The 15,500-nt window shown below is 29.4% G+C and overlaps 1 protein-coding gene and 1 non-coding gene across 5 annotated transcripts; both read left to right on the forward strand.

Annotated features, from left to right (window-relative positions):
* Positions 1-6,017: 6,017 nt before the first annotated feature.
* Positions 6,018-10,805, forward strand: LOC7496628 (ubiquitin carboxyl-terminal hydrolase 2). 4 transcript variants are annotated; one of them, XM_024589353.2, is made up of 3 exons: positions 6,018-6,244; positions 6,349-9,393; positions 10,225-10,805. In XM_024589353.2, the coding sequence occupies exons 2-3, from the start codon at positions 6,644-6,646 to the stop codon at positions 10,475-10,477; spliced, it is 3,003 nt and encodes a 1,000-aa protein (XP_024445121.1). In that variant the 5' UTR covers positions 6,018-6,244; positions 6,349-6,643; the 3' UTR covers positions 10,478-10,805. The 4 variants fall into 4 exon arrangements, with proteins under 4 accessions (XP_024445121.1, XP_024445123.1, XP_024445120.1 ...); XM_024589355.2 differs by having other exon boundaries at positions 6,639-9,393; positions 10,209-10,805; XM_024589352.2 differs by having other exon boundaries at positions 6,019-6,244; positions 6,639-9,393.
* A 153-nt stretch (positions 10,806-10,958) lies between these two features.
* On the forward strand, positions 10,959-11,040 carry TRNAS-GCU (transfer RNA serine (anticodon GCU)). The gene has a single exon. It is a non-coding gene; the product is annotated as a tRNA-Ser (tRNA).
* The last annotated feature ends 4,460 nt before the right edge of the window (positions 11,041-15,500 follow it).

Consider the following 15,500-nt stretch of genomic DNA (forward strand, 5'->3'; position numbering starts at 1 on the left):
ACTTTTCCAAACTCATAGGGCCAACTTAATTCGGCTAACTTAAATCATTCTCTTCTTATATTGCCTTTTGTTTTCATAAATCATTACTTAAAATAATTAATGATATTTTGTATGTTCGTGCAAGGAGATCTAAGTTTTTTAAACATAAAAACAAATATTCAGATCTCAATAATGTTTTTTAGTATTATCATTAAACTTAAAAATAATATCATTTTGATTTTTTTTTATTAAGATAAATTTTCATATTAATATATCTCTTTTTTATTCTAGCCACCACAATCTTTTTAACTGGAATAATTATTTTTATTTTTTTTTAATTATGATTATTAAAATAAGTTAACAAAAAAGATCAAAATAGTATATCTATATTTTTTTATGATAGAAAGCTAAAATAACCCATAAATATAATAAAATCATGTTCAAAATCTATTATTTAAGAACCATGGTAAAATTAAAAAAAAAAATTGGAGTATTATAAATCTTTTTTGGAGTGTGAAAAAAAAACCAAAGAAAAAATTTGGAAAAAGTGAAAAGAAAAAAAGAAACCCCTAGGTAATTATTAGATAAATTCAATTTATCATATTATCCATATAAACTAAACCAACAAATACAATACACTTGAATACAATCATATAGGCTGCGTACATATATAGATGATATCACATGATTTTATCTATATAACTATGTGTTATATGTTTATGAAAATGTGACTTTTCTAGCGTTTGTCATGGTTAGTAATAATTAAAAAAAAAAAATAAAAGTTAGAAACTTAAATAGATAGAACCAAAATTAATGACTTATTCAAATAAAAATTAAGCAAAAAGTTAGGCTACTAATTGCCAACCCTCCAATAACTTCTCCGTCTCCTATTTAGAAGTATATTAAAATAATATTTTATTTATTTTTAAAAAATTATTTTTGACATCAGCATATCAAAATGATTTAAAAACATCAGAAAAATATTAATTTAAAACAAAGAAAAAAATATAAAAATTAATTTTTTTAAAAAACACAAAAACAAACAGGTAGATGCATTTCATTCTCATGTATGTTTATAAATTAAAAAAACATAATTTTGAATAATTTTGACAGAAAATCCAATTCAAAATGTTTAAGAAATCTAGGAACTCAATTAACACAGAAAACTTTGAAAAACTCTATTAAGGTTCTTCAATTTTTTAAAAAAATATAATTTCAATGCATAAATTAAAATAATTTATAAGAATATTTTCAACTCTCTATCTCTGTTTTTATTGTAAAGGAACCTCCAGAATTAAAAAGCATTAATTTCGTTGTATAAGCGAGGGCTATAGGCTTGAAAAGCGAAGTACATCGTTTGAGCAAAGTGAATAACTGTAAAGATTCCACTTCTATCGAAATCTCATTTTGTACTCCAACTCATAATTTCTTTTTTGAATTCTTCATATATAGAAATATGCATAATCATTTTGTTCAAGAAATTAATTTTTCTTTTTAAGGAGATTTTAACATTTTAAGTAGAAATTCTAAAATGTTAAAAATGGAAATTTATGGTAAACATCCTAAAGCTCATTTATTTTCTATATTTGAAAAAATCACACTTTACTTACTACTATTAATATAGTTGATAACACCTTATATATTAAATCGGTAACGCGCAAACTCAGATAAAAAAATAATTGTTAAATATTATAGGTTCTCCACTAGAATTGATTTAATCATGGTTATAAAATCTGATCTAGGTTTCAAATCAGGATAAGACCTTGGTCATTGGTCAGCGCTGTCGACTCCAAACAACCTCTTTTACCCAAACTTAATGAATATGAATAATTACATATCAATAAGAAAATTAACGACATAAAAATATAATAAAAACAACAACCAAATAAATCTATCATGTATTTTTAAAATATAAACAATATCCATCCATCATAATAAACGACAATCAAATAAGTTGTTCAAGTGGAAACACATTTTGATATCATGATAAATTTAAAAAACAAAACATTCTTAAAGCATGAAATAGACTGTGAGTGTAAATACTGATAGAAATTTTTTTCGGTAAAACTATTAAATCTAGTAATGAAATTTCTTGAAATATTTGTACTAAGAAATTCTTGAGGATTTGTTTTTTCTTGGCTTGCACATTCGAGATATGTGTAAAATTAATTTATGGTCTTGGATATCAGAAGGATATAATTGCAATTCTATTAAATATCAAGGAGTCAATTGGCTAAAAATTGCTCCTGCGAGTTAATTGATAAAGCAAGTAAAACTGAGCGGAAATTTTGATTTTAACCCTATTCTTCAATGACCACTAGAGATGAAATTATTGGCCCATATAATTTAATCAAAAATAAAATGTAGAATTTTCCGCATTTCAAAAGAGTTACTTATAATTTAAAGTAATTATTACTAAATTCATTTCTAGCTCAATTCTTTCATTATTTTTATGTTGTTTTGGAATTTATTTCTTAAAAAGGAAAAGAGAAGTAGGTAAGATGAGAATATATGATTTTGAAAGGAGACATTTAACCAAGCAATTATTTAATGATTTTTAATACTATGAGTATTAAAATTTAATTAGTTTTGATCAGCTACATGACTAAATTATGATTAATTTAGTATTTGTTTTTGCAGTCTAACCACATGTTTTTAAAAGATCTTGAATTTCTTTGTAAAATATTATAAATAATTAAATAAAAAGTATTATAAGTGAAAAATTATAAATTTAACTACTCTTTATAAAATATTTTACTGATCTTCATTAAATAAAAAGTATTTTATTAGTAACTTTTCTATTAAATGATTTATAACAAATAAACACAAGTTGTAAAGCATTTTCGTGTAAAATGAAAAATAAATACTTAAGATACTAAAGTTTACTAGATTGATTTCTACGTTAACATTCCGAGAAGAGGCAGTGAGTGATAAGCTAAAATCCAACAGCAGACACTATGGCCATTGATCTCTACCGGGCAATTTCTCGAGATCTTTAAATTTATTTATGTATAGAGTAGGACGATGCGCCTGTATAAACCATGTTATTAAACCCGGATTGGTCTGATGAGTTAATTTGAAAACTGAATTGATCTGAGTTTATTAAAAAATTAGCTAGTACAACAACCCGGTCATATCCAGTTTAATAACTATGGTTTTAAAATTTGTGGATGAATGTATCCTTATAGTGTTAGTGTTTTTTGTTATGTTTTAGGCATTTACATACTATATATTTTTCACTTTTTTTATTTTCATAAGAGATAAAAGATAAAAGATATAGCATTTTATTTATATGAAAATCTAAAAAAAAAACTTATAAATAGCAAAATAACAATTTGCTTTTTAAATAATATCATATATATTATTTTAAGATAATTTTAGAAATTTATTCAATCAAGTATGTACTTGATTTTTCTAGGTCTAGAATTGTAATTCACTGTATTAATTACATTATAGTCCTTAATTTCTAAAATTTATTTACAATTAAGTCACACTTAATTAATTATCTCATTTTAATTTTTGATAAATGGTTCTTATATGTATGACCCATTAGGTTCCTTAATAAATTAGATCAAATATAAATCATAATCCTAAATAAAATAAAATAAACAATTTAATTTATTATCAATTCAATAATTGATTGATTTATATTTGAAGATCAAGTACAATGTCTAACAACCTATCATGATATCCTAAACATTAGAAAAAATCATAAATAGTTTGACTTAATCTTTTTGTGACTATTTTCTTGGTTTAATTATTATCTTTTCATCATGAATGTTCAAATTTACACATTTAGTATGAAGTATGTCTGCTTTGTTATATCGTTTTAATTCTCAATGTTATAGTCATTTATTATCTGAATAAGATTTTCAAACTCTTTTTAAGACTTATTCCACCTTGGCCAATGATTTCATAATTAATACTATTTGAGAACAGATAGATCATTTTTCCTAATTCACATAAGGTGATGAATTCTTTATTGATCACTTAAATACATTTATATTATTTATGTTATACTTAGTATTTGCTTGTTTACTATCATTGATTATGACAATATGTGATCAGGATCAAAGCATAATACTTCTTATAAGAGATCACTTAATGATTTTAAGTTTAATGATTATTTACACAACTATCATGAGAGCCTTAAAGAATGAACATATGACAAACATTCACGTATTAGTTACAAGTATCACTCATACCTCAGTTTATAAGAGCAACTGCTTCCTTTCATAAAAAACTGAATATAATATGTATCGATCTCAACAGTTCTAATTAATGTTCAATCTTAATAGAACATTGACTAGGATCATTTAGGAACAATGCTTTGATGCAATAAAAATCTCATAATTATAACAACTTTATAACTTCTTACAAATCATTTTTGTTTCATAAACTTTATCTTTACTCTAGATTGATTAATTAAATATTAGATTCATTAATAAAATATAAATAAATATTAAAAATAAAATATAAATCCTTTTTCATGAATAAAATCAATGCTATATATAACCAACTAATTAGTTATATAATATAATTAATTAGCTACGTAACATATTCACAGACAAACTTTTTTATGTATGAAAAGATCAAAATATAAAAAGTCTCACAATACTACATAAGTGCCAAATCTCTAAAGTTAAGTTATATCACGATATTGAAAATCAAATTATTCATTATACTTCACCTCTTCTGCCCTCCAAAAGAGTTTGGGTTTGGGCGTTGCATTTAAGCTTTTATAGGTGACAGCTACAATCTTATTTGTAAAAATATCTTAAATTTAGTGAAAGTCATTTAGTTATTTACTGGTTTACAGTATTGGGTAGGATTAATTTTTTTTACCATAATAAAAAAATATTTAGGTTGTAGAAAGTTATTTGGTAATATTATTGAACATGATCTAGTGGATCAATCTTAAAATCTCATGATCCAACTTTTTATCTAGTCCGAGTTTAAAATTAAATCATGCGGTAGGCGGCTTGATGCGACCTAGTCGACTTGGTTGGTCAAAAGACATCCTAGTTGAATGGTAAACAAAAAAAAAGTATAAGGATGAAATTGAGAAGAAAAAATATAAAACTAACAGAAAAAAAATTGCTTCTCGACCCAACTTCTTTCCTAACCTAGATTTAAAATTAAATTGTGTGAGAGTTACTCCGACACAACCCAATCAACTTGACCAACCCCTAAAAAAAATATAAAGATGAAATTAAGAAAAAAAAAAGAATGAAATTAATAGGAAAAACCTATTAACCTAACTCTTTATCTAACCTGAGTTTAAAATTAAATCACGTAAGAGTTATCTCAACGTGATTCGGTGGACTTGATCGGTCCAAATTAAGACAACCTAAATAATGATTAAAAAAAATATGAGAATGAAATTAAGAGAAAAATAATAAAATTAAAAAAAAAATTAAATTAAAAAGAAAAGAGAGAGAAAAAGATTCATGATTCATATAAATAGTGAAGCTCCGTAAGCTTTCTCAAATCTAATCAATAAAAATAATTTGTTTTCCTTATACAATAATCAATATCAATAATATAATTTTACCACTATGATGAATACTAATCTAATCAAGTGTGTTTTTTTAATAATTATTACTTAATAGAGAAAATATAAATATAATAGAAGTTAACATGATATTCATCGCAATCAAAGAACTTAAGAGGTGTCTGAGAGTTTGGTAACGGTTGCTTTTCAAAGTGATTTTTATTTAAAAATACATTAAAATAATATTTTTTTTAAAAATAATTTTTGATATCAGTACATCAAAACGATCTAAAAATATAAAAAATTTAATTTTTTTAAAATATTTTTAAAATATAAAAACAACCATGCAAATCTAAGCTAGAGTACAATAGAAATATCATAAACGTGTATTTAGTGGGGTCATGTCGCGAGTTTAAATTATCCTTCCATGTAAAAACAGAAAAGAAATATGCATTTAGTTGGACTATTCTATTTTAACCGGATTTGAAAGGTAAAAAAATTCCAGTGTCTCTCAATTCCCCCCCAAAATATATATCTCTGTTTTTCACTTTCATCCCTCAACTCCTCTTCTCTCTCTCTGAAGCACCAAGCAGCAGTGAGAGTTTTCCTACCATTTCTTAAGGGTGCATCAAGCACCAACCCTTTTCTTTTTCTCGCGCTCCGTCTCTCTTCTTTACTATTGAATCCCTATCAATTTTCCTAAAAAACCCCTCTTTTATATAATTTATTATTTGAATCTCTGGCCCTCTTCTCCCTCTACCGGATTTTGAGGTAAATCTCCACTTCTCTATCTGTCTTTCTTTTCTTTTCCGTGTTTTAGCTTTTAAGCTGTATTTGACTATGCTTGATATTATTAGCTCTTGCTTGAATTGTAGGATTTTGCTTGAAAAGATTATTGCTTTGCACTGTATGATCCAACTCCTCATCTGGGTTCTCTTCGAAATTAAGAATTTTATTAGTGGATAGTGTATTTGGATGGATGGCTCTCTGTGCTTGTTTTCCTTTCTTTAATGCTCGTAATTGTTATTCAAGTTGTCCGGGGGTACTGATGGATTGGTTTTCTAGAGATGTTTGGTTCAATTTGGGTTGTTGTTGAATGCTGTGGTATTTTTCTTGGTTTGTTTTGGTACTGTTCAATGTTTTTTATTTAATGGGTTGCTTTTAGGACCAATGGGGAAAAGGGCTAATAAGAAAAAGGCTCGCCCACCGCAGAAGGAGAAGCGGGTCGCTGGCCATTCTCCCAATATTGTGCCTGAACAAGCAAATCCCAATGTTGAAATTGTTGACGGAGTTACAGCAGTGAAAGAGAGAAAATTGTGTTCTCACTTTGACAAGGGTTTTGATGCGAACAAATTGTCGGACAAAATTAGGTCTTTGGATTCTCTTAGGTGTGAGGATTGTCGAGAAGGTGTTGGTGATAGGAAGGGGGCTAAGGGAAGGGGTAAACAAGCTAAGAAGAAAGGAAGTGGTTCGGTTGATTCAAAATCCCAGTCGAAAGCCATTTGGGTCTGTTTAGAATGTGGGCATTTAGCCTGTGGAGGGGTTGGTTTGCCAACGACTGCTCAGAGCCATGCAGTTCGTCATTCCAAGCAGAGTCGTCATCCTTTGGTCTTCCAATGGGAAAACCCTCAACTTCAATGGTGCTTCCCATGTAATACACTAATTCCAGTTGAGAAAACAGAGGGAAATGGTGAGAAAAAAGATTCAGTATTTGAGGTTGTAAAGACGATCAAGGCGCAATCATTTGAACAGTCATCAGTGGATGCCGTGGATGTTTGGATTGGAAGAGGCAGTATTCTTAGTGAACTTAATGCAGAAGGCACTGAGGCAACTAGTTCAGAGGGAAGAAGTGGTCATGTGGTGAGAGGCTTGGTTAATCTTGGGAACACTTGCTTCTTTAATTCAGTCATGCAGAATCTTCTATCTATGAACAAGTTGCGTGACTACTTAAATGAAGAGGCATCTCTTGGGCCTTTATCAATTGCTTTAAAGAAGCTATTTACTGATCTACAAGCTGAGGCCAGTTTAAGAAATGTAATCAATCCGAAATCTTTTTTTGGGTCGGTCTGTTCCAAGGCTCCCCAGTTTAGGGGTTATCAGCAGCAAGATAGTCATGAATTGCTGTGCTGCTTACTTGACGGGCTTTCTACTGAAGAGTTGATTGTTAGAAAGCGAAGAAATGCTTCCAAGGAAGATGGCATTCCTCCAAAACATGGTCCTACGTTTGTGGATTCTGCTTTTGGGGGTCGAATTTCTAGCACTGTTTGTTGTGTAGAATGTGGGCACTCCTCAATAATGCATGAGCCATTTCTAGATCTCTCACTTCCAGTTCCAATGAAGAAACCTCCAATTAAAAAAGTCCAACCTGTCTCTCGAGCAAAGAAAACAAAGCTGCCACCAAAGAGAGGGGGGAAGGTTCAACCAAAGGTTAACAAAAATATGGATTCAGTGCCAGCTCAAAATATATCAAACCCATCAGTCCATAGTGAGTCTTCATGCCAAACACAATCTTCTTCAGATAACACTCTAGCACCAGATTCAACTGTTCCATCGACTGCGGTCAGTGAAAGTGGCATAGCTTCACAGAATTCGATGGCTGGTATTGAATCTGATAGTAAGCAAGCTGTTGAGACAACAATGGAGCAAACAGCAAGTTCATTTGAAGACTTCTGGATGGATTATGTCGGACCGGAAACTACATCAGATGAGCATGATCTTACTTCAGAAAATAATGATCTTGCAGCAGGTTGGCAATGCGGGGACAAATTTGACATTCCTAATGATGGCTTAATGGAGACTTGCCAGGCATCTTCAATTGATGGGGAGCCAAATCAAAAACCAGAATCTTCTTCTGTTAATCCTTGGGAAGAGGAGGTTCCATTTCAAGTTCAAAGCTCTGAAGTTCTTCTGCTTCCGTACAGAGAAGAGGGCTATACTGATGGGGAGATAATGAAAGGAGAAGCTGAGGCTTCCTCATCGTTTGTGGGCTGCGAACAAGATGAAGCGGAATTTGATGGCATTGGTGACTTATTCAATGAGCCTGAGGTTTCGGCAGCTCCTGTTGCAGGGCCCTCTTTACCTAATGAAGTTGCTGGACCAGTTTTTATCGCAGGAATTGGCAGTGAGTCTGATCCTGATGAAGTTGACGATACTGATTCTCCAGTGTCTATAGAGAGTTGTTTGTCTCATTTTGTAAAGCCAGAACTTCTCTCCAATGATAATGCTTGGGAATGTGAGAACTGTTCAAAAATCCTGCAACAGCAAAGGTTGGATGCAAAGAAGAAGCAAGCTAAAATATCTTCAAAAACTTTATTAAATGGAGGTGAGACACAAATACAAAGTGATTCAGTGAGTTTATACAAGGACATCTCATATGCCTCTGAGGTCAGAAACTTTCAGAATGGAGATGGTATCCCTAATAACCTTCTCAACTCCACACCTGAAGTCTTTGATTCAGGTAATGATTCCTCAAATAAAAAATTCATACAAGCTGAAATTGTTCAGACAGAGATGGAACCGTTTATTTCTCAAAGTGAAGAGAGGAAATATGAGATGAATGTTTCACATAGCTCCGGTTACTATGAATCATGTAATGGAGAAACTTTGAGTGGTCCACCTGTTGATTCTTGTAGTGTTGATGAGACAAGGGGTACTGGATATACCATGGCTAAAGATGAGCAGACTGGCTCCAACTTCTCTGGAACCTGTGAGTCAGATGTGAATGAGGATGAGGATAAAACTTCAAAAAAACTGAATGTAAAGAGGGATGCAACTAAGAGGGTCCTTATTGATAAAGCACCGCCGATTCTAACCATTCATTTGAAGAGGTTCAGTCAAGATGCTCGTGGTCGTTTATGTAAATTGAGCGGCCATGTTACCTTCCGAGATGTACTTGATCTTGGACCTTATATGGATCCCAGGTACCTATCATTTAGCACTATCTTTGATTCCACTATAAATGATTTTTCATAGTCCTATTGATTTTTCATCTTGTTGGCTTGGTGCCTTTGCTGTGAAAGCTCTGAAACCCTTTTACCGTAAAGGCTATATTTAATAGTTAAGGCAGTTCATGATTCTGCAGAGTTATGGTCCCTCTCATCACAAGTGATAGTAATGCATGAGAACAGCAAGTCATTTTGCTGCATTCGAGCTATTTATTTATGGAGTGGAACTGCATCAATGATTTCTGGCCTGATGCTTGCAATCATATGCATTTTCTCTTATCATTTATGAGTTATGGTCTGTCAGAACAACACGTTTGAAGAGATATTATTTACCAAAATGAGCTTTTTACATGGAAAAGAAAAAAGTAGATAGGTTTTTCAGAGGCTGTGAACTTATAGGACAACTTCCAGGAAATAAAATTTTAAACTGTCTCGTTAAGAGGAATACAAAATGGACAAATATTTTATTAGATATAAATAATCAAACAAGAAACTTGTGATGGAATTATATAGTTTCCCTTGACTCTTGTTCATAAGATGGAACTTGTGAAGCATTTGTGATGTTAATGTAAGCTACAGATAGAGCTATTTTTCTCTTGGGTTCTAACATATGCACTTGCTTTGATGTAATAGCTGCCCTAGATCGTGCTTTCAATGGCTTTAAGTGAATTTCATTATGGATTCTATATGTGAAAACACACTGAGATTTTATGCCTGATTTGATTCCTGACTTTAATTTCCTCTACTTAAACTTTGTTTTGCAAGGAAAACTGTCATCTAATTAACTACAGCTGTTACATTGTTGAGCATTTACAGGTGTGTTGACACAGAGAGATATGTATATCGCCTGCTCGGGGTGGTAGAGCATTTAGGAACAATGAGGGGAGGCCACTATATTGCATATGTCAGAGGAGATGAGAGGAACAAAGGCAAGGCTGACAAGGAACAGGGGGGTTCTGTGTGGTATTATGCCAGTGACGCCCATGTGCGTGAGGTTTCTCTGGAAGAAGTTCTGCGTTGCGATGCTTATTTATTATTTTATGAGAAAGTATCAAATTGATTTGTTTTTCATGTGATTCTTTAACTCGGGGTATACAGCAAATCCCAAAGGGGAGGGAGAGAAACACGACTTGAGAAGAAGAGAGAGTGTACAACAACCAACACCATATATTTTGATACTCCATTTTTTGACATCTAAGGAGCTCTAATACCCTACATTGTGAAACTACATCACATCATGAGAATATTATTTTCACTTTTCTTTTGTCCCATTGTCCTGGGATTCTTAGCTACTTGAACTGGAATGTTTTTCTGGGACATTGGGCGTGCTTCTTGATTCTTTTGATTGGTTGCTATAATATTATCAGCTGAGATGTCAAAATTCTGTATCATTCTTGTGTAGAACGTTGCACGGGCCTTATCGTTCGTCTTTGCATTGTGCCTGCATCTGTGTAGTTTTGTTATTTAAATAAGACGGTAACAATTCAACTATACTTACAAAATAATATAAATATTATTTTTATCATAGCTTGAACAACAAAGTCGCTTTGGCCGAGTGGTTAAGGCGTGTGCCTGCTAAGTACATGGGGTTTCCCCGCGAGAGTTCGAATCTCTCAGGCGACGAAATGATTTTGGATTTTTAATATTATATTATCATATGTTAATATATAATATTTCTTTAGACAATTATTCCTCACACAGCCTTCCATTTCTTTTATTTATTAACATTAATAATATTCTCCTATCACCTTTCTTGTACCAAATCGATCTCTAATTCCATTCAAATCAAGTATTAAATTAACTATTCACATCTCTACTAATATATTCATTAAAAATAATTTTTCATGTGATTTTTTTAAAAATATTCCGACCCTTAATGACAAGTTAATAAGCAAAATTTAATTATTGATGGTACGTAAGCAAAATTTAATTTGTAAGAGGATTCACTGTGGATGGATTCGCAAGGTGTTTCAATTTTTTTACTTTACCCATTGATTATTTATTTCAATTAGTTATTAATTGAAAAAACAAAGTAGGCATCACTCTTGACCTTGTCCTCAATTAATGTTTTATTTGAAATTTAAGTTTTATGATTTGTTTTGTATTTGTTTTTTTTTTAAAAATTCACAATTTTAAAAAAAATCATGTCAATGAATTGATTCTTGATTTTACAAAGAATATTTTGTCTTATTGGCATGCAAGAAATTAAAAATAAAGAGATCAAAATTGACTTCGAGGTAGAAAGGCAGCCATTTATTTTTTTAAAAATTCTTTTTTAGTCCTTTATTATTTTTTTTAAGTCTGACCATTGAACTTTTTCTTTCTTTCTATTTTATCCTTCCATATTGTATTAATTGATGATTCGGCTTGATTTGTTTGATATTGTTTTCTCTCGAGTTATTGCAGTCTAAAAAAACATTATCACATTATGCTGGTTCTTGATTTTGAAAAAAAAAAATTTAGTTTTATTGTTAGCAAAAAATTAAAAATAATAGGATGAAAATTAAAATCTTGGTAAAACAAAAGCCCTCTTTTTTAAAATAAATGGTCTCGGAAACTCTTAACATTGATTTTTTTTCTGTTTATATATTTGATCTCTTGAGTTTGAGAATTATACGATTTAGTATAAAATTTTATTTTATTCAAATTTTAGCCTCAAAGTTTGAGAGAGGGCAGAGATTTGCTAAGAAAAAAAAATAAAGAGCAAGAGGTTGTTTATTTCAGTTTCATCATAGAAATGCCTAAATATAGTGTTAAAGTGTCTTTCTTGACAAGATGAGTGTCATTGAGGTGTTTTTCTAGCATTTATATTGCTTTGAAAAACATATTAGGATTGAAAGATTTTTTTCGATTTGATTTTGTGTTTTTAAGCCAGTGGGAAGGTATTTTTTTGTTAGAAAAATTAGTTTTTTTAAAATTATAAAAGTGTTTTTAGGTGAAAATATGTTTAAAATTAGGTTTTGTGGTCAAATATTGCATAGCCTAATTTTTGATCCACCTTTATGGTGGTTGAATTTTGGGTAGTAGATGATCATCACTTGCTTTTTTTTATTTTTTATTTTTTAAATGTAAATAACAAATAATTAACCTATTTTGAAAAAAAAAATCATGGCCAAGCATGTGGCTCGCACATGCAAGCTTATTTTTAAACTTCCAGGAGTGCTAGGACACATATAGGCGTGTGTCTAGCTTGTTTTTCATTTTAAATTTAATTTATTAAAAAATAAATATTTTAATATATATATATATATATATATATATATATATAAAATTTCATTTAAATTCATAGATTAATTAAGAATATTTTTTTAGATATTATTGTATTAAATTCCATTTAACTTTTACTTTGTACTCTAATAATTGTTCTTTTTGAATAACTCATTATAATCAATTTTGTTTATTAGATTACTTTATTGCAGTCATTGATTTTTGTTATTATATAATTAATAAAAAATAGTTTTAGAAAAACAAATTTAATGAACATAGCTGATTTGACGAGTTAACTTGGATTGAATCGATATATCATCGTTTCAATATTAATAAAAAAAAATATAGTATTAAATTTCTTTTAAGTCAAGCTATATTTTTACTAATTTTTTAGATTATCTTAAACTTGTCAAGCCAAATCAATTAGTATATATCACGTTAGCCTCTACATGGTTTAATTTAAAACATGCGCTAGGCAAGGATTCATGTCAGAAGATTTCAAGGATGGCTAACTGAGTTGATTTTAATGACACTCCCGCAACAACGCACGAGCGTTGTATTATTATTTTTTGATGCACCCATATCAAAAATATTAAGATGTTATTTTCTTAAAATTGAAACTTGCTTTGGAAACAATGAGAGAATTTTGTCTAAGAAACAAATGTTCTAGTGAAAATTTTCAAACAAACAAGAAAAAAATACATATTAATGAGATAAAGAGATTTTAGTTAGAGATAAGATGATATGCCCGCGCGCTGCTGCGAGCTCATAAAACAACTGTACTTGATAGTGTTATAATTGTGAACCAATGCTAGATAAGTAATAGAAACTAAAGGTATGATGGATCAAATATTTCATGATGGAAAAAAAGTTGTGTTGGTGATCAAAAACTTAGAGACTGAACAAAATGATTTGTAGCAATCTACAGTGTTTTGTGAGGAAAGATACAGTGCTTTCGTCACATGATTTAGCTTTTCTGTTAATAAAAAGCAAAAAAAAATTACAAAGCTAAATTCTCTACCAACTTAATATTAAAAAAAACCAACAAAGATAATTTTGGAAGGAAAAAAATCCATGAGGAAAAACATTGTAGCAATTGACAATGTTTTGTGAGGAAACTACAGTGCTTTCCCCAATAAAATAAAATAAAAAACCATTTAGAAAAATACTGTAGCAATCCACAATGTTTTGTGAGAAAAACTACAACGCTTTCCTTATATGATTTAGCTTTATTGTAATTATAATTCTTAACCAACTCAATATTAAAAAAATAAAATCGACAAAGATAATTTTAAAAAAAATCATAAAAAAATCATATGGGAAAACACTGCAACAATTCACAGTGTTTTAAAGAAAAAAAATTACAAAGCTAAATTCTTAATCAGCTCAATATTAAAAAAAAAATCGACAGAGACAATTTTAGAAAAAAAATAACAAAAACAAACACCAATAAAAAGAGAAAAAAAATCATGTTGGAAACACTGTAGCAATTCACAGTGTTTTGTGATGAAAGCTACAGTGCTCCCCCACATGATTTAACCTTATTTGTAATAACTTGTAATTGTAATTCTCAACAACTTAATATTAAAAAAAATAAAATTGACAAAGATAATTTGGAAAAAATTATAAGAAAAAAAAACCTTGTGGAGAGACACTGTAGCAATTTATAATGTTTTGTGGGGAAAGCTACAGTGCTTTCCCCATATGATTAAGCTTTATTACAAAGTTAAATTCTAACCAACTCAATATTAAAAAAAAAAAATCGACGAAGATAATTTTGGAAAAAAATATTACAAAAAAAGAAAACACAAAAGAAACCGGAAAAAAACCATGTGAGGAAAAACTGTATCAATCCATAGTGTTTTGTGAGGAAAAACTTGTATTTACTTGTAATTGCAATTCTTAACCAGCTTAATATTTAAAAAATAAAATTGACAAAGATAATTTTAGGGAAAAACATAATAAAACAGAAAAAAACCTTGTGGGAAAAAACACTGTAGCAATCCATAATAATTTACGAGGAAAGTTACAATGTTTTCCTCACATATTGTAACTGTAACTTTTAACCAGCTCAATATTAAAAAATAAAATAAAAAAAGATAATTTCAGAGAAAATATTAAAAAAAATCATGCGGAGAAACACTGTATCAATCAACAATGTTTTAAAGAAAAAAATTACAAAACTAAATTCTCAATCAGCTCAATATTAAAAAAATATCGACAAATATAATTTAAAAAAATAAAAAAATAAAATAGAAAAACTATGTGGGAAAACACCGCAGCAATTCACAATATTTTAAAGGAAAAAAATTACAAAGTGAAATTTTTAACCAGCTCAATATTTAAAAAGTAAAATCAACAAAAATAATTTTAGAAAAAAAATATAAATGCAAAAAAAAAAGAAAAGAAAACAGTGGAAAGTTGAAAAAAAAAAGTAATTTTGGAAAAAAAAGAGGAAAAAAATGAAAAAAAAGGGAAAGTTAAAAAAAATGCAAAATACAAAAAAAGAAGAAGAAGGAATGCACTATGGATTACTGTTGTAATCCACAGTGCTTTTGGGTGTGGGGAAACAATGATTCCCCCACACCATTTAGATGTATGTATAATGTGTTTGTTTTATTCTTTTTTAAATCATCTTAATTTTTTTTTATGTCTTCTAGATGCTTTGGTTTTTATTAAATAAATGATATATATAAAAAAATATTATATAATTTTTTGTAAATTAAAGATTTTAAGGTGAAGAAAAAGACTTTTACGAACAAATTATTTTGTTTCAATTGAATTTAAATTATTGTTATTCTTATATAAAAAGCTACTGCCATATAATTAAGGTAAACACATAAAATAAAATAAAGGATTTCCTGTAGCGTATGATC

This window comes from Populus trichocarpa, chromosome 17 (genome assembly GCF_000002775.5).
Source record: "Populus trichocarpa isolate Nisqually-1 chromosome 17, P.trichocarpa_v4.1, whole genome shotgun sequence".
In the NCBI taxonomy this organism is placed as follows: domain Eukaryota; kingdom Viridiplantae; phylum Streptophyta; class Magnoliopsida; order Malpighiales; family Salicaceae; genus Populus; species Populus trichocarpa.

What these genes read in the sequence shown, in the direction of transcription:
- LOC7496628 (XM_024589353.2), top strand. Translation starts at nt 6,644, where the DNA reads ATGGGGAAAAGGGCTAATAAGAAAAAGGCTCGCCCACCGCAGAAGGAG. An exon ending in GGACCTTATATGGATCCCAG is followed by an intron (nt 9,394 to 10,224) that starts GTACCTATCATT and finishes TACATTGTTGAG; the next exon opens with CATTTACAGGTGTGTTGACA.